The sequence below is a fragment of the Parus major genome, chromosome 14 (genome assembly GCF_001522545.3).
Source record: "Parus major isolate Abel chromosome 14, Parus_major1.1, whole genome shotgun sequence".
Taxonomy (NCBI): Eukaryota; Metazoa; Chordata; class Aves; order Passeriformes; family Paridae; genus Parus; species Parus major.
The window spans coordinates 9,154,424-9,180,392 of record NC_031783.1 but is presented as its reverse complement, the minus strand read 5'-3'; the positions used below and the strand labels follow the sequence as shown (position 1 = coordinate 9,180,392).

General features: G+C 39.0%; 1 protein-coding gene across 1 annotated transcript in view; it reads right to left on the bottom strand.

The window, feature by feature from the left end:
* CYTH3 (cytohesin 3) overlaps positions 1 to 16,011 on the bottom strand; it is a 48,863-nt gene extending 32,852 nt beyond the window's left edge. The window contains exon 1 of the mRNA XM_015642551.3: positions 15,781 to 16,011. Within this exon, the coding sequence (XP_015498037.1) occupies positions 15,781 to 15,811 (31 nt within the window). The 5' untranslated portion in view covers positions 15,812 to 16,011. The remainder of the gene's footprint in view (positions 1 to 15,780) is intronic.
* Between the last annotated feature and the right edge of the window lie 9,958 nt (positions 16,012 to 25,969).

Sequence of the window (25,969 nt, the reverse complement as noted above, 5' to 3'; positions counted from 1 at the left end):
TGCCAGTCTAGACTTCTATCAGCACCAGGATCCAAGCAACTCAGACCAAGGATGGGGCAACTCCTCCTGAAAGTAGAGATCATATTCTGTGTAAGGAAGAAGCAAACAAAAATGCTGATTCCTTCAGCTTTTGAAATGGTATGAGAAGGAAAATAGAGTAAGACTGTAGCAATGTGTTCCAGCTTTACCCTTACAGAAGGGCTGTGTTTTCCCAGTCACCCCAAGTTACTGGGAAGAGGAAGTGGTACCTGGCAGGTACCTACATTTTTTCCTACAATAGACCTTGGAAAATAGACTTGAAAAGCAAATACACCAGAGTAGTAGCAGACATTCTTGTCAGATCCATTTTGAGCAGCAGCACAGAAAATTGACAGGAATGTCGCTGAGCAGCTGCAAGGGGGTCCTGGAGCCCAGACCCCATGGTCAGCCACCAGCAATACCCCCAAATCCTGCTCGATATTCAGGCACAGCTCATCAGACCTACCATGTTCCCAGCAAAACAGCTGGGGCTCAGACAGGCTTTCTGTCACCAATTTCCAGTAACATCTACTCTTGGCAATAAGGGATCTGCTCACAGCACAGCACTCATTAGTGAAGAGCATTAGCCGTTACTTAGAATTGCACACAATCCAATTTTCAGAAAAAGCAAGGCAAAGTTGATTTTTTTTCCCTTCCCCCATCCCTGCCTGACACAGCTCTGGAGTTAGATTTCAGAGCAATATTTATTGCAGAAGCTTTCTATTTATTCATTTTCCAAGATCGGTTGCACACTGAAGGAGGTGGAGCAACTGCTGGATATGAAAGCAATCTTCTTTCCCTGAGGAATGTCTCCAAAGGCAGCTACAGAGTGCCACACAGGACTGCTCATCTATCAAGTAACTGCCTGAGCAGCATTCATGTTCACCCAAGACAAGACAGATTCCAGGATGCACAATTCTGTGCACAATGTGATGTCTGATGTTGTGTAAGCCTTTGAATTCCTGCAGTCTCCTCCAAAAAAAGCAGCCCTGGTACCTGCTATGGAAACCACTGAGCTGCAGTACTTGGAGAGAAATGCACTACAGCTAATACGGTATTTTGCTGCTTGGCTATCTTAGGCTTGAATTGCTCCAGTTTCTTACTATTACATCAACAGGCCCATTGGTCACATTGCCTGAAGCCTGAGAAGGCATGGAGAGAGTTAGGAATATACTCATATATTCATTGGTGAAGAAACAGCAAAGCTTCACTTACAACTGTGAAGCATTTTCAGATTCCTCAGGAAAGAGTATACACAACAGCTTTTGCAAATTGTTGGTTGCCATCACGCCATGAAACAATTAGCTTGACAGGTCACTAATTCAGATATAAAAGAGCTTTTTATCTGGCCCACTGATAGCAACTCTGTTGGATGGATCCACTTACCGTAAGGTCAAACCCCTGGTCTCTCATTCTTTGCTTGGCAAAAGACCATCAGCAGTCATATCAAATCTGCTTCACCATTCTTCCAAAACAGAGTACATTCAGCATCTGCTGAAATTCTTCTAAGTACAGACATCAGTTATATGTTACAAAAAGAATGATTTTTCATACTCCAGGCAGACCTCCTGGCATTCTGATCAAAAATTCATTTGAATAAATACATTCTTCCTATTTAAACTTTCCCCAACCGTTTCAACTAAATCTGCTGAAATATTACATTGCCCTTTCTAAGCTGTTTTCTCTGCCCCTTACTGGCAAAATCACTACATTCCTTCCAGAGATCAGTGAAAAATAATCTGAACACATAATCTTTTGTACTTTATTTTCAAGTAACTTAACTCAATTTTTCTCAGCGAAGTACCTAACAAGAAAGAAAATCATGTCCATACAACTTCAAAGATCTAAGCAATTTTGTTTTATTACTCTCTGAGATTCAGCATTTTCCCTGACAATTTAAACAACTAACTGGGATTCAACCCTCAATCTAATTTTTAAGTCCACCAGTTCCCACTGCTTCCAGTAATAAACACGTTTTCTAAGATTGCCACTTCATCCTGTCATGCTCAAATACATAACATTTTTGTTGACTAGGAATAAATTAAGTAGGACTGTGTTTTAATTCTGCTGCCCCTCAACATGGCACAAAAACCAACAAAATATATCACTTCTTAAATGGGTAAAACCTACAGCAAATCCTGATTTTTTTCACCTGCACACACCAGTTCCATTGACAGTGTGGTCAGATGTAGCCTCTGCTAAACACCTTTCCAAAGAGGTAGTGCCTTCAGAGCAGTGCTCTACCTGGGCACAAGCTTTCATTATACAAAGACAAACTTTGTGTAAGACTGAAAAAATTTAACTCATGTTAATGTACTTGCAATTATCCTAAATTTGCCTTAGGGCAACCAGAAATACCAAGCTGTAACTTCTGTTAAGCAGTCTGTAGCAACAGTCTGCAACTCCACCGACACAGCTCACATACTGAACAGTGGGAAAATTTATTACTTCAGTTCAGAAATTCTTCTGTGTATTACAGACATGGACTATCCAGCAGCAAGTACAAAATGCCTGGAGAATACCATTCACAGATAAGTGAATTGTTTTAACGTTAATTATTTTCATTGTTTTAACGATTTCTTGAACACTGAAAGAAGTGGTTGGTAATAAAAGCAGTGGTGCTATTAACCTTAGACTTCTGTCCCAAATAATTCTGACATACATCTGCACAGGCAGCAGCCTACAGTCCACTGGAAGATTTTCTGAAAACTACTTCTAAAGGATTCTTCAATCACAGTATCTATTCTACTTTTTATAAATGTCTTAATAAAATGGACCTTGAAACTTTGTTGAAATTTTTGAAGCTCAACCAGAACACTGAAGTACCATACTCAACTCTGCAGATGTTTAACCAGGATCTTCAAATATCCAGAAGTTGCTTCTGAAAGATTACATTGTGATCCTTTAAAGAAAACAGGTCAACAAAAATAAATTGTAACAGTTTTTGATCAGGCTATTAGATTTTATTAGATCTTACTGCAAGTATTTTGTCATGAAATTCACAAATGATAAGACAACTGGAAGCATCTAATTTTTCCTTCTTTGAATTCTTCCACACTCTTTGTTCCACAAAGCAATGTCTTAACATACACTAAAGAACCTCAAAGCATAATTATGAACTAATTAACAATGAAAGTCTAGCCATCCTGTGTTATCCTAGCTAAGAAATTATGAAAATAAAACCTTATCATAAATTTTCCATTTTAAACACCAAATTGTTCACTAATGAAATCTAGAAATATTTCATACTAGTTTAATTGTGATGTACATGCTTTCACTAAACCCTGCAGCATGCAACTTTGCACGGCACACATAATATGCTTGTACTAAATAGATGACATATTTTCCATTAGAAATAGCAGCAATGGAAAATGACAACTTATACAGACCCACAGAATATAATCACGACATTGTTCACTAATGCCTGCCACCACTGTTAACTCTACCCCAGAAAGTCTCGAGAGGAAGCTAGATAGAGTAAGCAGAAGCTGATGAACTTCCAGCTGTAAGGGGGTGGGAGAGAAAGGAAGCAGACTGATTAGTTGAATAGATTTATTGTATGCACATATTCTATGCTAAAACCCTGTATCTACTTCAACATACATTTTTTTGAGACATTTGACTGTTCACAATTCAAATACAGGAAAATGCTATCAGACTAACATGTGTTTGTTCAGCAGGAAACCCTTTCTTCAAAATGTAAAATGAGGTAGTGAAAAGCCAAAACTTCGCTAGAATTGTTGTACTATTATTTCTCCAATGTGAGAAGGACCTTTTGATATTCTCCCATCACATTAGAAAATCATCTCCTAAGTCCATATGAGCTCCAGAGAAAAACACAATACAGTAATGTTGCAGTGCAATGTTCTCTCCCTCTCCAAGATGCAAGACATTATCATACTACTTTCTTCAACTTAGGTGGCAGATTTTATTCTCAAGCCACAAATATTTTCTTTATTTTCGCTATTATGTGTCATGAATACAGCCAAAACATCCTAAAGCAAATCTGTAAGCCAAGTTTCTCATAGTTGCTGTATTTTCATGGTCTTTGACACTGGCAGAGACTACATAAATCTAATTTTGCAAAATACACTGGAAGTTGACCTGCACTTCAAGAAAACAATTAACTGAAAGAGATTCCTTTAGGCTCTTCACAATTCACATAATGATCATGGCCTTTAAAAACTGGGAGAGAAGAACTCTACCATTCTTACTAAACAAGAATACAATGTAGTACTAGTTATTTAATCCCTGCAAATGTCAAAAATAAAACAAATAAAGTTAATTATTTGCATGGTATTCATTTAACATATTTTATGTAAAAGAAAGACATCACAGATGTTTTTGCATTGCAATTGGTTTGTGTTAGAAGTGTTCTGCCTTCAAAGCACAGTGTTTATCCACATTTTACATCCTCTCTAAAGCCAGAGATCAGCTCCTACTTGCTCAGGAAGGAAAATAAGTTGTTGTTGGTGTTCTGTTCTAGCACTGAGGGGCAAAGTGCCAGGCTATCCCACAGCCAACAGACCCACCATAAATCTTCATCTTTTCTTTTTTCTTTTTCCTCCAAAAAAAAATTATATCAACACCAATTAAGGCACATGGAAAGAAATGCAGGTTACGTTTGAACAGTAATTATGTTTAAAAATTCATGTCACTGTCAGTATTGATGGATATAAGTTACAGTATTTGAAGTATCTTTCAGTCAATCAGGACTTATAATTTGTATACTATTGTTATTAAACTTCTTAAATTAGACTAGTGTAATTACAAACTGATTGAGTAATGACATTCAAAATTAAAGGCTTGGAGTAACAGTAAAAGAACTCTGAAATTCAGGCAGCTATTTGATGGACTCCTCAGCAAGTTAAGTTCAGAATGAAGATTTGGAAAGGAAGCAGATACCTAAAAGAGAGTTGGAAGCACCAAATATACCAAAGGTAAATCAAATTGTATAGTAAAATATTAGGCTACTCCCCTTCTTACATCTTTATGTTTTGTAAAACAAAGACTAGCAAAACACAGCGTAAGTGAAATTAGTAAAACCAAACCTGTTGATCTACTCCATATTTGTAGGATTACAAACTGCACCAATACCACAAAGAGAGTAAAGAGACTAAAACCTTGTACTGTGAATGAGAAAACAGCATCTTCTTCCATTAAATAATCTGAAAGAACACGCACCTTCCCATTCCAACCAGTTAACTTAATTTCTGTTTAAAAAATTAACCAAAAACTCTTAGATGACTTAAAGTCTACAGCAAAATCTGAAGGCGTTTAAGTATTTCAGGATGGGATTTATGGCAGAGTTCTGAAATGGATACTCCTAGTTCCTGTTGCTTTTACTGGAATACTTTTATGGAGAGTCACTTTTTTCCCACCCTACCCTTTTCCTTTACTGAATTTCCACACAATAACTTAGATCTGACCATCACCGGACATCTGAACAACAATAAAAAAAAGTTACAGCTGGATCCTGTATTAGTCCCAGCTGCGCAGGATCTTTGGCTGCCTCCAGAAAACCAGACAGCCAATAGGAAAACAGTAGGAGAATTTCTTTTACCAGTTTACCTTCAAATAAATTGTTTTTTTTCACATGCTGCTAGAACAAACTATTTTACTACTCAATGCAGAAGACATTCTTCCTATTTTTCACCTAATTTCTAAAGAAAAAAAAAAAATTTAAAAATTAAAACTTCCTTCTACAAAAACTTTTTACTACAAAATGCCAGAAAATAATCATCTCCATATGCTCTTTCAAGCCTAACATACCACAACGGATTGATCTGCCAAGTCCACCCACCCACAGGCTCTATAAACTTGAGAGTATTATTTGTATTTAATTTGGATTACCAATTTCACCCAACCTTTCCCCTCCATAAAACATGTTACTTTTCAAGGCTTACTACTCAGGTAGAAGATACAAAAGGAAAATAAGTAAGTTTTCATCAGAATAAGAACAATAACATAATGCATACTCTCTTTACTTTGAATATCAGTGAATTCACAACTGAAGGATTTAAACAAGTCTTTTTTTATGTTTGCTCTTATAAAGTATCACCTAATCTTTTAAAACATTCATATGATACTATGTCATTTATTGGTACAAGACCAAGACTAAACATTACAGTCTTTCCAGCTTACATTGCACAAAATGAGAGTAAAGAAAGTTACATGTATTCTTATTAAAAAAAAATTAAAAAATCACTGGGAGTAGGGAAGCTTCCGCTCAGATATTTAAAAAAAGAAAGTTACTATATTTAATGTAAAAAAATCCACTTCCTATAGCCAAAAAAATAATCAAATCCATATGCTCCATTCATCCATCCTTGCTAAAACATGTACAGCAAACTGAAATGTCAGCTGCCTAGAAAGGCTGGTCACACATAATACAGGCATAAAACTCAGCCTGAGATTCCCAGAATTCAGAGATTATAGAATTAATCATCAAAATCTACACAAATAATAAACTACTCACATATACCTGGAACTTTTAAATCGCTCCCTTCGGTGACTGCAAATGTTCTCCTAGGCACAAGAGCCAACTCTCTAAACTTTGAGTGCCTTGGCTACCAGTTTCAATTTCTGATGAAATGGTTGATCTGCAAACTGGAAATTGCAATAAGAGATGGTGGGAACACAAGCACAGATAACTCTCCCTGTCCCCAGATGAATGCTGGATGCTACTTTAAAATGCTGCTACAACATTATATGATAATTTTAATGACTAAACAGGTATAGTAGGTCAAAACTGAACAGCAGAAGAGGAAGTTAAATAAAAGGTCTATAATACAGTTACTTTTGAGTCTATGAACATATGCTTCCATAATAAGGACTACTCTTTTATGCATTTACATGACAGATACCAAATCCGAAGTGAGTATTCCCCAAATAGTCTGTATCGGGTTGACAAAATACAAGATTATAGCAAGGATTATTTCAGCCTAATAAAGGCAAAGTGCTTGTTTTGAGTGGGTACCAAGCAGAACCCTTTCAGTTAAAAGAAAAGAACATTTAAAAAATTGAACCAAAATTACAAAAACAGTAAAAGGAGAACCACAAAGGAGTAGAGAGATGCTACTGACCTACCCCACGCAGCAGAGTCCAGAGATTTATTCCCAGATCTGCTACAGTGGCTCATCAGCACACAGGGCTTGCACACAGCAGCTCCTATCTGGATCAGAGCCAGAAGAGCACTGCACATGTACAAGAGAGGGGTCAAGTCCTTCTGGTCTCTCAAGAAAGACTGAGAATGGTCCTGTGCAGGACCCAGCCCCTGTCCTGTATACCTGAGGAGTTTCATGGTCAGAGAATGCAATTAACTTGCAAAGTTCTTCCCTGGGAATGAAGCTTCTCCTTAACAGAGCCACCATCTTTTCTTACGGTCACTGTGGTTTACCCTCAACTCCCTGGGAAAAAACCTTTCCTCCACATCCCCTGGCTACGCAGCTACAACACTGGAACAAAAACATGCAGGAGCTTTACAAATTCAAAAATTTCATTTGCAAGTGGTCAAAGTTGTACTCAGAGTACATGGCCTGGTGGGAAAATTCCTCCTCAGTGCGACAGAATGACTGGGCAGGAAGTTCATTAGGACAAACTTACTTGAGTAAGAAAGACAAAAAAGAAAAAAACTTACTTGGAATCTGACTGCTGAATATAAGGAACACAGCCTCAAGCAACCATAATTCCTTATTTTATAGTAACTAATGGAACTACAAATACCCCTTTTGAGAATTCCCCCTCTCTTGTAAGCAAGGCAATGAGATCTGTTTATGTCAGAATTTGACCATAGACAACACTGATTGTGAGCTAAACAAGGACCTTATTAAGGAACATGATATCTACAGTACATGAAAGCAAAAATGTAACAGCAAATAGACACTTGAATACTTGGAACTAAACAAGAAAACAGCATCAATGATATTTTGCAATATGGATCCTATATTAAAACAAAAAAAAAATTAAAATCTGCACTCTAGAAGTTACACTAATGAGGCAGTTGTATATAAACTTCAGAGGTGACTCATGATGAGATTACATCTCACAGTTCCTCTTAGACAAAACAGTGTGAGGCAGTTCCCTTACTTGCATATGCTAATTTTTTCAGCCTTTTTTTGTGCATGCGTGTGAGAAAAACCGTGAGCACAGGAGACATTGGCCACATTTGTTTCCTACCCATGAGCTCCTTCTGCCAAAGTACACCTTGCTCAGCACTCAATTTCCATCTAATTTGACTGAGCAGATGATGTTCCTACAAGCTGTGTGAGAACTAGCAGCTGGATAGAAGAGCCACCAAAACTAATTCCCACAGTTACTGTTAGCCTCTTCCATACTCTGAGATCAGCAGACTCACAGTTCATCATTTTCACACAGCTTTCTTGCTTTGTTAAGACAATCTATTTCATCTCAAAATCAACACTGGTTTCTCCTTTTTCTCCTTTTCTCATTAAGAACTTAGATCAAAAAATCCAACCAACCTCTTAGGCATGACAGCAAACGCTAGATCTGAATTCAGATTCAGCTTCACAAATGGACTGATCTTAGATTCTTGTTGAAGAATTTTCTTAAGGAATTCAGAAGAATTATTAGTAAAATCAATAAAATCTATCCTCATTGGGACAATTTCCATTATGCTGCTAAATAACAGAATCAGTTTCAATTCTTCCATACAAATGGCATAAGACAACCATTTCTGTTTTATAATAAACACGTGAAAATGAGTCTAATCACCAAAACCACACTAAGAAGGCCAAGCTGTTGAAAAATTATATCAAAACATCTTCAAATTCTAGATTTTCCAAGGTTCCAGCATGCAACATTTCCTGTTAACTCCATGAGATCCTACTGAATTTGTCAAACACATTTTTTTCCTATGAAATACTACATAACATTCGTGTTTGGCTTTCAACATGTCAACTTTGACTGGAAAACCTACACACTTATATCATACCTATTTAAAAGTAGATATCAGAAATTCAATGAAATTGTGGAAGCAGCTATGCATCACTTTACTTTCTTTAAATAAAACTTTGTATTAGCAAATAATGTGCTTAAAGAACCTCAGAAAGTAATGAAATAAATGTGACACAGATGTTCACAAAAAAAAAAAAGAGAGAACAAGAATGTTTTTACTTCATAGCAACCAAATAGGTCAAGCCATTTCCTTCTTCAGGCAAATCTCAGAGGACCACAAAACACATGGTTTTCTAGCAGATTTTGTATGTCTATCCCACTAAGAGGAAACACTGCTGTCCAAAAACATTTGCAATACTAAGTTTTCCCATGAAATTGTTGAAATTAAAAGAAGGAAGTCATATGCAATTAAAAACCATTTTTTAGATGTTAAAATTATACAAATGACATAAATGAATAGACTCTTACTACCTCATTCATATACCTTTCCCGTGCAAGATATTACTCTAAAAGAATGCACAGTGAAGAAGTCAGAAATGCCAACAGCACATCTGTTCACAAAACTTCTTTTTTTCTTCTATAAAACAAAGTAAAACACCACATGTTCTTCACTTCCCTGGGATCCCTGCCTCAGAGTTCTATACATTGACAGGTTTTCCTAACAATCCAGCTGCTAAGGATTTATTTTTATCCTCTGTGAATGAAGCACATGGTCATTAGGTCCAATCTCCTCACTAAAATTAGTGCAATCCTTTCATACATGTTTAAATACTCATGAACTGCAGGGAGAGAAAGTGAAAAAGAAATCATTAACTATCACATTACTTTAAAAAGAGGGAAAAATCCATATAGATTCACTCAATCACCACAAAACACTAACCCCTGTGGGCTGACTGGTCCCATGCAGAAGTCTACAGAAAATGTGATCCCATAACCATATTAAATCTATTTGTGCATTCAAACAGGAAAATTAACACTGCATAGGAGAACATAACTTATTTCAAAAGTATGTCAATACTCTTGCATTGCTCTTTCATTGCCATTTTTACTACAACTTCTCTAGAGACTATTTTTTAAGAAGCAATAAATAACAACATCTCACTATTTACTTGTCAATAACCACTCAGGATGCCAGCGTGTGTCCAAAGACATCAAAAAGAGGAAGTGGGTGGAAACAACATTAAGAGCTCTGTTTCAGACTCATTAAGCTTAAGATGACAATTATGCAATCTTAAGATGTCAAGCCAGCCAGCATTTTAGCTGGGACAGATGGTACTGGATCCAGAGCACACAGAGTATATGCTGTGAGTCATCAGTTTAAATACGATAGCTCCACTCTTATTTGCAAATTTGGTTATTCAGAAACAAAATGTAGAGAGGAAGAGAGCGTTAAAGCAAGCACAGGGGTCCTGCAAATCTTCACCAAAAAAGCTGGAAGTAGAAAGATCATCTTCCAAATGAAAAAGCTAGTAAGACAGGAGGAGGAGAAGAGAACAGTCAAAGAAAAAAAAAAAAAAAGAAAAAAGAAAAAGGCAAGATTTCAAAAACAAAAATATAGTAAACAGTACTAGAGGCAGCTGGCAGTACAAAGAGGAGGAAGAGAATGTACTGAGTACAAGGGGTCAGGACAAGTGTGGAAAGGACCCAGGATAAACTTCGAGGAGGTCCTCTGAATTCAGAAAGTGACTGCAAACAGCTTGTTCAATGACTTCCAACAAGGAGAAGAGATGAGTGGTAGTTCAAATGTTGGCCTTGGATTCAAAAATGGGGTGTATAAAGAATCAGACCAAACCATTTTTGCACTGGGAGGGGGAAAAGAATGGGGCAAAAGACTGCAACAGGTAGGATGGTGCCACAGCTTAAGTGAAACATTCTAAAGCTTTTAAACCTTTATTGGACTAGTAAAGAGAGACTTGTAGGACGAAAAGACGGCAAGCAGAATCATAGAATGGTTTGGGTTGAAAGGGACCTCAAAGCTCTTTCCATTCTACTCCCCTGCCATGGGCAGGGACACCTTCCACTATCCCAAACTGCTCTAAGCCCCATCCAACCTGGCCTTGGACACTGCCAGGGATGGGAAAGCCACAGCTTCTCTAGGAAATCTGTACCAGTGTCTCACCACACTCATAATGAAGAGTCTCTTCCTAAAATCTAATCTAAATCCACCCTCTTTCAGTTTAAAGCCATTACCCCTTGTCCTATCACCACACACCCTTGTAAAGGGAAGAAAAGAGTAAGGCATTGTTTTTTATTTTCCCTTGGAAAAGCATTCAAAATCCTAAAACGAAAGAAGGGGAAGCAATAAATATGATGGGATTGAAAAATTTGATGTGAACTGCAGAACATATCTGGAAAATCACTGTGCTGTCTCACCTTCTGCAGCCCTTCAATTGGTGAAAGCTCTTAGAACTCCAGTGATACTAAAAAATTGCAATATCTATTTGGTAACAGTGGCCCACAGGGAGCCCACTTTTGTGTGGCTATTATGGTGATTCCCAGCCGTTGTTCTGCAAAATGCACCCTGTTCCTGCCTGTAAATCCTACAGCTTTCTTTCCCAGCTGCAACAGCACAGACAGATGCTGTTACAGGCACACTGCTTCCCTGAATCCACAGTGTGCTTACACTGCTGAGCATGTCACCAAATACCATTATATAACAATACATCAAGTTTGGCAAGCAACCACCTCTGGAAACTATCAGCAAAAATTTCACATTTTCTTCCAAGCTACAGCTAAAAATATCAACCATTAGGCTAAGAAAAACTTAACAAGTTACTCCAATTAACAAGCACATTTTCTGATACCACCAAAAATAACTAATATGTACAACATAATTGATAATGCTTTACTATTACATTTTTTACTGCAGTGATAACAGATTAAATGGTTTTGGGCTAAGAATTAAGAACCTACTGAGCTGACAGGTAATCCAAAGAAATAGGAGATTAGTTTAGCATGAAGAATTATCTATTTAGCAAAAAAAGAGACTCAGCATGCAGTTCTGCTGACTGGCAAAAGAACACAAAAAATAAATTACATAAATAGACTGTATCTGCTCTTTTTCACTCCCTAGAACCAAGCTTAGTGGTCAGTCCAACACTCAGGTGCAATTTTATATTCTTGGGATTTCCCCAAAGTGCTATTTAAAACTACAATCCCTCCTCTGAAGGACTTTTGGGACAACTTTTATTTAAAACTACTGGTACAAGTTATCCAATTTGATGAGTAGGGAGTGAAACATATTTAACGTTTTTCTGCGCTAAAACACATTTGTTTATAATAAAAGAAACTCATAAAATAAGAAAACATGCAGAACTAGTCTTAAATGCAAAGCAAATGTCTATAACCATGAGGAGGCTTCATGATCTCTACTATCATTAAGGTTTACCTTTGAAAGACAACAGGAAAAAAGAGATGAGGCTGCTCACATCTAAAATATGGAATATATATTTTTAATCAATTTTAAAACTTTTTTTCCTAAGAAAAATCTGGGTCATTTGTTACATTTAACAGCTTTTACCTATAAGCAGGTAACTGTTTTGCCCTGCTGAAGAACAGAAGTCATCCTGCTAAGTCTGGTTTGGCAGCAAATCCACTCTCCCAAGTCCTCTGTGCAACGATCTGGTCTCTTGGTGCCTCTCCTAATGAAGGACTGTCTACATTCTGTCCTCACCACAGACCAAACCTGCTACCTGGCACCAGCGCTGGCAAGTGCAGCCAGCAACTAACAGAGCTTGGCAACCCAACTGCTCTATCCCAGAAGTGCTTCAACATTTAGAAATAAAGCACAGAATTTGGGGAACAGTAGGAAAACCTCAATGCCCTAATTAGTGCTATAATTTGGTCTATTTGTCATGTAGAAGCAGGACTTTAACCTTCTGGCATGTCTGTTTAGAGCCCTTTGTAGAGACAGTGTAAAACAAACATACAGAAGCTGCTAAGTACCCAATCTTGGAGTCTTTTTCTAGAGAAATGGCACAGAACTGAATGGGGGGGACTGAAAAGCTGCTGGATGACTAGTCAAATTCAGAAAACAAACAGGAGTTCTATCCTGTGCCTGCAGCACTGACTGTTTATACATTCTGACCTTTCACAGAGGATCACTCACTCACTGTGTGATCACACCAAAAGCACTATTGAACACGAGGGTCCCGGCCACTGGCACCGCCACCACCTAACTGTGAGCCTGTGAAAACAACCCTCAAATCACACAAGATGCAGTTTCAGACCAAGTGGGGAGAGGGAGGAGGAGAAATTTCCTGGACTAAGCAAACCACAGAGATATTTTAATCAGGACAAAAGAAAGTTGAGCCAAACACCAACTGACTCGGATCATATCGCATCAATAATCCATGCACTGCTGAAATCAATGGGAGGCTTGTGTGGAAGTGGATTGTATAACATACATGCACGGCCCTGTTTAGGGCTCCACATACAAAAGAAAGGGAGGTACTGAAAACAATTCTCTTAATTAGCGTTTCTCTTCCATCAAGTGCTTCTAAGATAATAAAATCCAACTCTACAGAGCTCTGTTTTCATTCACAGTTTTTATCAGAGGTGGTGAAACAACTGACCCCATTTGACAAATAAGAGAACTGAAGCATAGGATGCAAATCAAACTGAAGAGCAGCGCAGCAGGCAGAGCTGAACTGGGAATAGCAGCTTACCTTCTGAATCACACTCTAATGTCCTAGATATTTACATGCTTATCTAGTTCAAGTCTCTAATTAGGGTGACTCTGTGCAGCCCTTAAATAATTTTGCATACTTCCTAAAGTACCTGTGCACACTGATAAGCTTAGCTGTAAGAGCTTCCCACTCAATAATGTCAATTCTATGAGGATTTATAATGTCCTGCAGAAGTTCAAACACTGGCCTGCCCTGGTGAGGCTCCAAGGGAGTCATTGCTCAGGTATCACAAGTCTCATTACTCAACAGCAATAAAGAGTTTTAAAACAGGCTGTCAAATCCACACGTTTCATGTCATTAAATAAAAAGGGGGGAAAAACCACCAAACAAAATAACAACTTGCCAATTCATTAACTAGAAATGACCTAACTAATCCTGGTGCTCTAAATTGACAGCAATCCCTAAGAAAAAGAGAGGCTGAGTCTCTATTTAAGAATAAAGTGCCATACTTACAAGAAGTTGGAGTAAAATGTCTTATACACCAATTGCAAAAGGAAATTCCAGTCTTGTCTGTGATTGTTTTACAACAAAGCTGAACATACAGTATACTGTAGTTTGCCCCAAAAAAGCAACATGTTTATTAAAGTGATATTAGTTTCACTTGCATGCTAGAGGTACAACTCTGGCATCACATATAAAATCAGCACTTAGCTAAATACAGACTGTGCTGTCCCCAGGTCCTGAGTATTTGTCCTCCCATGAAAATCCAACTTTGAAATGCTTAACACCTTATGAAAGATTAATTCAGCAGTATGTCCACTTTCTAGTTTACATTTTGCATGTAATTAAGTAATATATTACACAGGATTAGTGCACGTAACAAACATGTACATTTCCCCTAACTACAGACGCATGCCCGTAATACTGTGAAAATAATGTATTTTGAATTAGATTAGCTTTCTGCTCTTTACAATTACAGTGTTCAACTCCTTCGAATAATAACTTTTCAGGACTGGCTTGCTTTGTCTTTTGCTCTCCTTTTTCAGATTTCTTTTTTTTTAGAGTTAAGTCTACCACTGTTAAAACAAGCAGAAATGCCTGCTGAGAAATGGCCACATTTCCAACCCACTGCTTGAAGAATTATTTTTCTGATTCATCACAGCATTATTTTTTCAAGTTGTCAAAACAAACACCACACCCTCTTGATTTCCGAGTTCTGGGTAATTATATTTAAAATTAGCAAGTGCCGCGCAACTATTAATCATACAATGCTTAGCCCTTACTTTACCTATTTAGAGATCAGCCAATGCATTCAAAGGCCGCCTGTTTAGCATTTGGTTTAAGATATATTCTCATGATTCCATTCTGCACCACCACGGCACAGACGGTCACAGACACACTGAATACAGGGCAGGCCACGCAGTCGATGCCTCTGCCTCAGGGCAGGATCAGCTCCTGCTCAGCCACCATTATCGCTGATGATACACAAGAACTGGTTATTTCAGGCAGCAGCTTTACACACGCACTCACAAAACATATTATAAATTAAAGGAGGGAAGCGTGTGGCACGTCTGCAGTGCCTTAAACTGGGGCAGCGCGCAAGCCGGTCTCCGAAAGATAAAAAAATACAAATAAAAGCTTCCCCAACATGCGAGTCCGGGTTTTCTAAAAGTAGTATCTGGCAAGATTAACGCCGCTGCCTTTGGAAACAGTTCACCTTGTTTAAACTGGCTAAACCACCCCGTGATTATCACCGAGCCTCCATTAAGATGACACACACAAACAGAGCCCTCGCAGAGCTTAATTACTCTTTTCTCCGCTCCTACACCGCCAGCCGCGTACTTTTTTGTATTTTGCCCCTTCCCCTCTCGCAGTGGAGGAGCAGCTGCAGCAGCGAGAACGGGGCTGTCACGGCGGCGGGGCCGGGACCCGCCTGCCCTGCCCTGCCGCCCCCGGGAGCGCCCGGACCCGCCGCGCCCCCGCCAGAGCCTGTCCGGGCGCGGGACACAGAGCCCCCATTGTGGCCCGGCCCCTGTCCGCCCGCCGGGGCACTGCTCGGTAGCGCCGATACAGTGGCTCGGCTCGGGGGCGCCGGGCAGAACGGGGCAGCACGGGCGGCAGGGGCCGCGGCCGCAGCCGCTCTCAGGGGTTCCTGCCGTCCTGCCGCTCGCAGCGCCGGCTGAGGGGCCGCGTTCCTCCCGCATGAGCCCGCACTCACCGCCGCCACCTCCACCACCCTCTTCGTCCATGTTGGGACCGCGGGCAGGGCGCTCCGCGGCGGCCGCGGTTCAGGGAGGCCCGGGGCTCGTTCCACTCGCTCGGCGCCTCGCGGCCGCTCCTGCTCCTTCTCGTCTTTTTCCTTCTTCTCTTCTTCTTCCTTCTCTTCTGCTACTACCACCGCCGCCGCTCTCTGTTGCTGCACTCCGCCGCCCCGTCCCTCCCCGCCCAACCCAGCCTCAGCCCCGGCAGCCACCACCGCCTCGGCCCAGCCGCCCGCCCCTCTCATGTGACCCACGGAGGGGAGGCGGCCCCGCCCGGCCCCTCCGCCACCACCCCCGCGCCACAGGGTCGCGGCCGGCGCCACACTGCCCGTCCCCCTGAGCGCCCCGGCCGGGCCATGCTGCGGAGCGGAGTCTCTCGCCTGCCCTTTGCGGTGCTCCCTCCCCGGCAGGTCCCGCACGGCGCGGCCCTGCAGCGCCAAGGCCCCTAAAGCGACTTGCCCGGAGGCTGTCGGGGGTCGCCTGGGCGGTGGGAGTGAGAGGAGCCTGGGCCGAGTCACTTGGGCTCGTTCCGGCTGGGGTCGTGTTTTGAGGTCTGCAAGAGCCAGAAAATGTCTGCAGAGCCCTTGACTCTTTTGTGGAGGGTTAAGGACTCCTCTGGGGGTTATAAAGGGAAGCGGGGGAGAGCGGGAGGAGACTGGAAGGTGAGGGCTGAGCTGGCCTGAAGCAGCGTAGTGAAGGGGGACGAGGTGGTTTGAAGTCTCTGGAAAAGAGCCCCGAGACATCTGATGTTTCTTCATGTTTTGTGTTGATTCTTGCTTGCTCCTTGTTCTTGGGTCCAGTGCTGGGTGCTCCCTTTGCCACAGGGGTCATGGAGAGCCGGGCGTAGAAGTGGGATTGTTCCCCATGGGCGGTGCAGGGGTTTGTGTTGGTGAGCGTTGTCTAAGGACTCTCCTGCTTACTGCCCTAGGAGCCAGAGAGAGCATCAGTGGGATTTCTTTAGTCTTCAGTAAAGATCTTCAGTGAGTTACCTACCATGGGAGTCGGGATATAAGCAGCCTCCAGAGTCTGTAAAGGTAAGCAGAAGTGTACTGGCGCACATCACTCTTCCTTCCTTCCTTCCTTCCTTCCTTGGCACCGCCCCTTATTATTTTTTAAAAAACCGTTCGTGTCAAAATTTTATTCAGAAAGGAAGCTGTGGGAGGAAAGGGTCAGCCAACAGGAAAATATCGGGTTTTTCATTTTCCTTTTGTAGGCTGGCATGAGACAGAGCACCGTCTAGGAAGCTGTGTCAGGAGCAGTCACCTCTTGACACTGCTGCTAATAGGTGGTTATTACAGCCCATTTTGCTGAGAGCTGAGGTTTGGCTCTGACAGCTGCTCTGGTGATAAAGTGTTTTACCTCATCTAAAAATCATAAACCTTTAAAATACTCCTCTTTGTCTTTCATATTTTGAATTAAACATTGTTATAAGTTTAGTAAATTAGTTGTAAAAGGGATATGATTACATAAAACACAAGCATCGCCTTGGTAAGAGATTTATTTTGAAATTATGTCTATAAAGTGCCATTACAGGGTGGTTTAAAATAAGTCAATGCAGATGAACTGACAGTGGGCTCTGAATATTTTTGCACACTGAGCAAACTGTTCGTTTACATTAGTGGGGAATCTGGTTCATGAGAAAAATTCTAATTTTATAATCAATCACAGATTGTTTACTTTCATTTAATTTATGTTGTTTTACACCTTTATATAAAGTATATGCTTTTATGTTCTTGTTTCTGTTTGTCAGCCTTCCTTCCTTCCTATACTTTTGTTACAAGGAAAATTCCAGTCCAAAATAAAAAAGCCTAATCACTAATTCTAATAGCAGGGGAGAGTGAAGTGTGGAGAACAGTCCTCTTCCCACCCATTCAGTGTTCTGAGCAAAATTCCTGCTGACTTCATGGAAGCAAGTTTTAAAACTCTCCAAATTAATAATAAAGTGATTTTTTTTTTCTTTTGTGATGCAAGGGAGATATGAAAAATGTCTGTCCTAGTAACGAGTGATCAGTTGCAGTATTTTATAGAAACTTCTTGGTGAAATCCAAATCCAAACTCATGAGATAGGAAAATGTTCTCTATTATACCTTCATTATTAACTTGAACAGGGAAATTTTCAGTATTTTCCTGAATATATAGCTTTCTGTGTTGGAACTCTGGAATATATGTCATTTAATACCCTCTCAAGAAGAATCTCTTCTTTCCAGTCCTGCTGTAATAGGAAGACTTACTAATGATACATAGTGCAAAAAAGTACTGAAATTACAGTCTTCTCTCCAAGGCTGAGAGGATGAAAGGATGACAGATATTCCTTAAAACATTTTCATTCATGCTACATCATAAATAGACTTACTCTTGCATGGCCCTGGTCCTACAAATGTTCTAAGCATAAAACTGTTAATTCAGTGCACAAGGCAGCCAAAACTGTTCAATATGTAGGTAAGGGGTGTCACAGAAACTTTTAAGATCAAACCTTTCACCTTGTTGCCTCATTTTTCTGTATATAAAGTAAAACTCATGTCTGGCTGTAAACCTAACTAGGTCAGGAGTAGATTTTTTGAAAATGTGTAATAACAAGTGAAGAATTACAGTCACAGTTCTACATGGTAACTATAGCAGTTCTACCATAGTAGGACTCCTCCCTGGTTTTTGGCAATTCAACAGTAACAACACCACTATCATTAAATATAGGGTAGTTCCTTACCAACAAAGATGCCAGGAGGCAATACAGGTTACAATCTCAACAAATTCCAAGACAAACTCCAGTAAATTATTTCCTACTCATGTCGACAATTTTGTCGCATCTAATTTGTTTTCTGGAATTTTGATCATTCTTCTCTTTTGAAGTGCATACAAATTTTAATTTCTTCTTCATATTATTGAGACTTTCAATCAACAGTTTTCTCAGGATTGCTTGATTATTTTTTTTTTCCTTCTTGCAGTGTTTCCTATTGTTTTAGGTCTATTTTTACCACCAGTATGTTTTGCCAGTTTCATATCCACAAGTCTAACCTTCTGTTTTGGAAGAACTTCGTAGTCTGTCATTCATGTAAGTAATAGTCTAATAGCAGGTCTGTTGAAATTATTTTCAGTGGAAAATTGGGCTTTCTCCAAAGCCTGCTGCTGGCAGGGTTGATTCCTCAATGATAAATGTGGTTACTTGCTGAATTTTCTGGTAATATACTTTGTCTTTTTATTTTTCTTGTCCCTCTTTGGATAGTTCAATAACTGTTCTGATTCAGTTTCCACTAAGAAGCAATTTATCATGTCATTTTTCATTTTAAGAGTAGAGGAGCACATCTGTTATGGCACTTGTCCCTATACAGAGAGTCAGTGAAGACAACTGAAATGGTTACATCACATTTTTGTGGTCTATAAAGCTCATTAAATATTAAACCATTTCTGTGGGTTTCAGTTTGAACCAGATTCCAAGAGCAGTGAATGAAAATTAAAAATTTACGATTATAGATTTCATAAAGTTTTTATTTCTAATCAAAAGCATGAGCTCTGAGGATGTTCATACATGGATAGTAGCACTGTATTCAGGTATAAGAAATAAAATTCTGAATTGTCTCAATGCAGAAAGAAATGAAGTAACTGTTGGGCCATCAGACTGGATGTCAGTATCAGCCACTGGGAGATGGAATAATGCTCCTTACTGTTGGAAGGAAGACTCTTTGAAATCTTTCTTAAGGAGGTAGTCACCTCCATGCAGGTATTCCCACTTCTTGTGTGGGCAAGACATCAGTAATTTGCAATTTTGGCTTAGTGTGATTTCTGTTAGATTTGGTAAGATGGATAGTTACCCTGAAGGAAAACAGTCAGTCTTAGAGATGTGAACATCTGTACAGTCTTAATAATACATTCTTAGAGAATATAGAGCTATGCCAAAAATACAGATACGTCTTAAACAATACATATCTTATACAGTGTTTTATAATCTAGAATCAATTGGTTGATTTTACAGCTTGCTCACATAGCTTCTCTCCCATTTTTAGATAAATGGTGCAAGCATTACACTTCTTAAAACAACATCTTGTTGATAGAATCACTGTCATTGATAGCCAGTCACTGTATTAAAGGATACTTTTATTTCAAATCTAGACAATCAAACAATTTTTAGTTTGTAAGAAGCATTGCTTAGTAGTTTCTGTGCAGGAAAGTCTTAGTCCATCAGCATGTCTTTTTTTCCCCAATTTTTTAAATTTTTTTTTATCAGTACTTGAATAATCTGGTATTCTTAAACCCCTCAGGCAAAGTCTTTGACTTCCTCTGCCTGGCAGACGGGTTTTAGCCATGTATTGTTTCTTAAAATGTTTATGTTGTCACACTTACCATATTTTTCTCAGCTGGAAAAACATTTTTGTAGAAAATCCTGTTTGCTGTTGTCTCAAAGGTTTCAAAAGTGCTTGTACCTTTCATTTAGGCCAAAAAAATTTTACATGCAGGTATTTTATATTGCTTTGGGGAACATCAAAGCTAAAGCTTAGCAAGTCAAACATCTTTTATGAATGGTGCTTTTTTTGTATGGATAGGAAGCTAGTTCCATTAAAATAGTCAAAGCCCCCAAGAATAATGATACCTCTCTTCTAAGAATTTTGAAGTGGTTTCTCTCAGATTAACTTTGAAAGCATATTCTGAATTTTATTTGCAGCTTTTTTTAAATTCCTATTCTTGACACATTTGAGGGTTTGTGGTTTTTTAAGATTTCTAAATGAGCTTTGTCTACTAGCATCAAATATTACTGGTTTTGGAAGGGAGTGCTTGTTTCCATTGTGTAACACTGATAGGGCTACTTGTGAGTCATTGAGGAAAAAAGCCACCAGAATGTCCCAGTGAGGAAAACAAAATGCATCAAAACCTGCAAAGGTCCACCACTTCTGTAATGTTTCTGATCTGAAATACATTTTGCATTAGAACTTGTTCTACCTAGTAGAACAAGTAGTTCTAGTATTAATTATGCACAGTACTAGACACAGGATGCTTTCTAGCATGAAAGCAGGGCCTAAAATAACAGAAAAAGAGGACTTGGATTCAAAGGAGATGGACTGAAACAGATCATGAATGGAATTTTGCATGAAGCTTGAGCAGGTTTTTCTATCGCAGGAAAGTGAAAAAAACTTGATGTAAATTAACTCTCAAAGGAGGGTGTGCGATTAAGGCCAGACTTTTCCCACCCTGAGAAGTAGTCACAGTCTGAATTCCCCTGTGCTGGCTAGCTCCAGCTTGGATGTATTCTCACCACTCTCCAGGCTCACCAAGGCCTGGGAATTTAAAATTCCTAATTCATCCTACAGTGGGAGCTGCAGCTGGGCTGCAAACCATGCATGAGTCTTGCTCTGGCTGCATGCACATGGCAGCAGCTGGTGCATGGGAGCCCCCACAGTTCTTTCTCCCTGCCTGCAGAAGACTCCTTCACAGTGTACCAGGGCTGGCATCCCCTGGCACAGGTGGCAGCCAAGTGACAAGCTGTACTTGCTCATGACACAGTGTTAGAAGGGTCACACCAGGTGCTCTTGTTGATTCACCAGTGAGTGAAATGCAATGGCGTATCTCCACATGAGCTGGCTCAAATCTTGCTGCTGGCTAGTCAGCAGTGCACAAATCTGGGTTTAATAAATATGGAACCATAAATTCAGACAGGAGCAGGAACTGGCAACTAATGGTTTTGACTTATTGTGGCCTCTGAGCTGTTTGTGCAGCTGTTCGTGAAGCCATGCTGTAAATCAGATCACTCAATCCAGATTTTTAAAGTTCTGTCTAATCTAATAATTTTTAACCAGAATTGCTCCATTGATTAAATTCATGCTCTGGACCCACAAACACTTGCATTGGCACAATTGCAGTGCTGGTAGACTGTGACACACAGATGGTGTGGGAAGAAGGAATGGAGGCTGCTGGATTGTAAGTTTGTCTGTGGGGACAATATCCCTGCCTAATTATAACCTTATTCTGAACCACAGACTCTCCATCAATTTCACTTTCTGATCCTTCATGCTCAGCCCTTCTCAAACTGAGCCTATGCTCAGGCTTACATATTTGTTACATCTCATCTGTGCAATCCTAGATCGTCTAATGGTAATAAATTGATCAAGATTAAATACGAACATGTAATTGCATTTCTCTCAAGGTTAGTGAGCTATGAGTTACAGTGTTTAGACCAAGCTTTATCCTGGCTTTCTACTGGCAGCAGGAAGACAGATGATATCAGCTCTAACATAAAACCATCAGGAGGAAAACCTCATTGTATAGCACTCACCAGTCCTTGTTTTTGAGGGTTTAGGGTTTTAAGTAACTTTCTACTGCCAGATTGAATTTGTAAAGAGAATTTCATGCCACATTGCCATCCAAAATTTAAATGTATTGCATCATGAAATTGCAGTTACATACTGATGAGAGTAGGCTTTCAGCTTCTTTCATAGGTTATTTCTGAATATACCTGTTAGAGTCTGGGGGAAAGGGGATGATTCTTTGTTAAAAGGTGATGTGTAATATTTCAAATTATTATGGTCTCTAGCCAAGAAAGGTCCCCGTTTATTACAGCTGTTGCAGTTAGAAATAAAGACATGGGTCTTAGGCAGAAAAACATTACTTAAATCATTACCCTCTCATGGTTATATGTACTGTTTTATACCTTTCATATCCTCACAGATGTAAGAATAATCCCATACACATCTATACCAAATAAAAAGGTTTTGGCATTTTATTCCCATAATTGAAATGTACTTTCAATTGAAAAAGCAGATCTTCACCTTAATTGTATTTCACTGCTGTATTTCTCTTTATGGTCTTAAAGAAAGAAAAACTCTCTAGGTACAAGAAGATGTTAAGCAAGGAAGAGTCAAAGTTAAAACTTGGCAAGAGCTAAAACAAAGAATTTTTCCAAGGAAATGGAGGAGACAGGTCAAATTAATTCCTTATGTAACTCCATTTACCTCAGTACAGTTATAGGAGGGATGAATTTAGTACCTTATACCTCTGCGGTCAGAAAAAGATTTCTGTGATCTCAATCAGCACAGTATAAAATAATAATTCTTAAGAAACAGAATTGTAATTTAAGAACTGCCCTTGTTATTTTTAGTCTATTAATATGATTGTAAAAGAACAGTAGGTCTGCAGAACAACAAAAAAAGGTCTTCATGAAAAGATTAGTACATGGTGATTTGTAGCTTACATCCTTGGTAACATTTTTTTTGTGGGAACGAGGAATTCATGACAAGCTGCTAAAATGGGCAGGGACAGCAGAGACAGCTTCTCTTTTAAGTTTCAGCAGCTTTTCTCCAGTTTGAAGCATTGCAACTTCAACTTTTTCCCTCCAATCTCATCCTTCTCTGACCACCCTTCATTTAAATTCTCCTTTCCCTCAAGTTTGTTTGGGTTCAAAACAGTTGTGTGTGCAGGGGTCTCTGTGGCTTCTTGTCACTGATGAGTTTTTTGAGATTTTTCTCCTCAGGCAGAAATACTCAGCCCTGGACAGATAACAGAGAGATGTTTGGCCTCCACCATAATTTCTTTTTAGATTTTAAATTTCAATATGTTTCAATTTGAGATGCTTGAAAATAATGCAAATTCACTTTGACAGCCCAGCCTTCATGTGCCAATCTGTAGTACTAAAGTGTAGCTGTACCCAGAGATCATTTCCATTTTAAAACCTTGTTATGAAACATCATCCTTGCCTCTCCACCCCACTGCCAAATTCAGGAAATACTTTTAATATCAATTTTAAGATCTTTTAATACTGTAACATTAAAGCATTCATACAGTCTATTAGTGCAATGAAATTTAAGTCAACAGTCTGTCTTTTTTATCCTTACCAACTTGCAACTACTGGTTTTAATACAGAGGAAAGTGTCTGTGTATACAAGCATATAAAATATGTGAAAATACAAAGGCATTTATTAAAATCAGACAAAACCAGGAAGATGATAAAATAGCAGAAGGAAGTGGCCTCACATATAAAAACTTTTGCTTTGTATAGCAGAATTTATCACTGAAAGCTCCGGCTGGCAGATTGCCATGCTTTGGACTAAACAAGGAATGTAACATTAAGAAAAAATTTGACTTAGTGTACAAAACACAATAGAAACAATAATGTCCTTCGAAGTAATTAAATTAAACATTTTTTGTTTTAATGTGGATCTTTAAAAGTTTCGTTCTTTTTTTCAAATGACAGAAATCTCATTTGCACAGATGCAGGCTCTCCTCTTAAGGATGTTTGCATTGCTTAGGTGTGCCATTCAGCAGGATATATGAAATTCCCAAATATCCAAAATTAAACAGTGATGATGGAGCTGTATTTTGAAAGCAAATAATTTTATTTCAAAATAGTGGAACCATTAAAGCATATTTTATAAGAAGTTATTCACTTTACTGCAGTTTTAATGCACAGAGCTGCTCAAGTAAATGTGGACTGCTCAATGTTTTCACACTGGATAAAGAATATGTTTTTTAAATAGACTATGTTCTCTATTTCTTTTATGTTTGTGGGGGAAAAAATTGAAAGCATTAGGGAATAACAGTGTAGTTGTGCCTGAAAGACTTCCACATAGCAGTCTTTGAAATCTGCTGTTGATGGAGAACACTTCAAAAGCACGAGAATCTGGGATACTTAGTTCAGTTATTGTACCAGCTGAGAACAAATGAATTATTTTCTGCAAGGATGTTCTTCCCCCTGGCCTGCTAAGGTCTGCATTCTGATATTCCTGCTGGAAGTGGTATCCAGTGGAAGATGGATAATGAGCTCAGCTCAATTCTCATGACTAACAAAATCCTGCCCTTGCTGTTTACTCTGAAAGGCTTTTCCAGAGCTCTGCAGGAATGAAAGACTCCAAACCTGAAAAACAAGATGGCAGATAACTAACTTACAATTAAAACAAACAGATAATTTTTTCAACATCTTAATCACATTTGCAAGATAAATACACTGCTAAGTAATAGCTATGTTCTTAAGTATTGTCTCATTCACAGTTAAAACCTTTTCATCTTGTTGACAAGAGTGGTTATCTGCTCCATACATTAAATCATTCCATGAAGTATTTATATGTGTTTCTTATATTTGAATCTCCAGTGTCCTGATTGCTTCTGTGGAATTTCCATATTTACTCTCTACAAAGCACAGTTGCCTGGCAGTTCTTTTTCTAGCTGCTGCTTCTTCCTGAAATGGTTTGGACTTCCTGCATAATTTGTACAAAGCTTTCCCTTCTATAAATGTCATTTTAATTTTGTTTTAGTAAAGCTGGGATATTCTGATACAAGTTAAAAGGAGATAAATTCTTCATATTCTTCAGCTAAAATAAGGAAATGCTACCTTGAACCTATTAGAAATCAGATAATATTATTTTTATTAGATTATGAAACTGCAAGTAATGACAGAAAAATCGGTATTCTTAGAAATTTAAACTGCTAATCAATAAAATTAATTACTCCAGAATGCTGACCATAGGCAACAGCAACAAGTAAAGCAATCCCTATTATGATGGGATTTTGGAAGCTGTGCATTAATTCCAGAATAACACAACAGCAGAGAAAGGTGTACTTTTACCATGCCTAATGCAGCACCTACAGCTACACACCTGGGGTGTGTTTCCATTCTTTCTACTGGACTTTTAATCATTTATGGAAAGCATTTAAGCAGAAATTTATCCTTGATCTAAACAAGCAGATATTAATGCATGTGTATGTTTATATATAAAGTTTATATACAGTTATTACATGCAGTCAGGAAAACTACAATTTCATATTTTACGTTAACAAAATGGTCTTTTATCTCTAGATCACAATATTAGAGGTGTACTGGGAGCATGATGAGCAAAGGACTCCTTGAATGCTGCTGCAAAGCTGGTTAAACATCCTACATTGGTTTGAGTCCAGTTTTGAACAGAGGCCTGTCCACTCACATTCAACAGTCACTTGAATAATGGGAACTCTTTAATTTCCTTACAGAGACCCTTAGTAAAAGTTTAGACACAAACTCCACCTTTGAGTTTGGAATCTGCCTCGTTAAAACAACATCTTCTCCCCTTCTGCTAACAATCAACAATTATTTAACGTACTGTAGTACTTCTTTACCATGATAACAACAGCAACTTTTTGAGATGTCATTTAACGTTCTCCCTGAATAACTGAATTTACTCTTGATGGGACTGT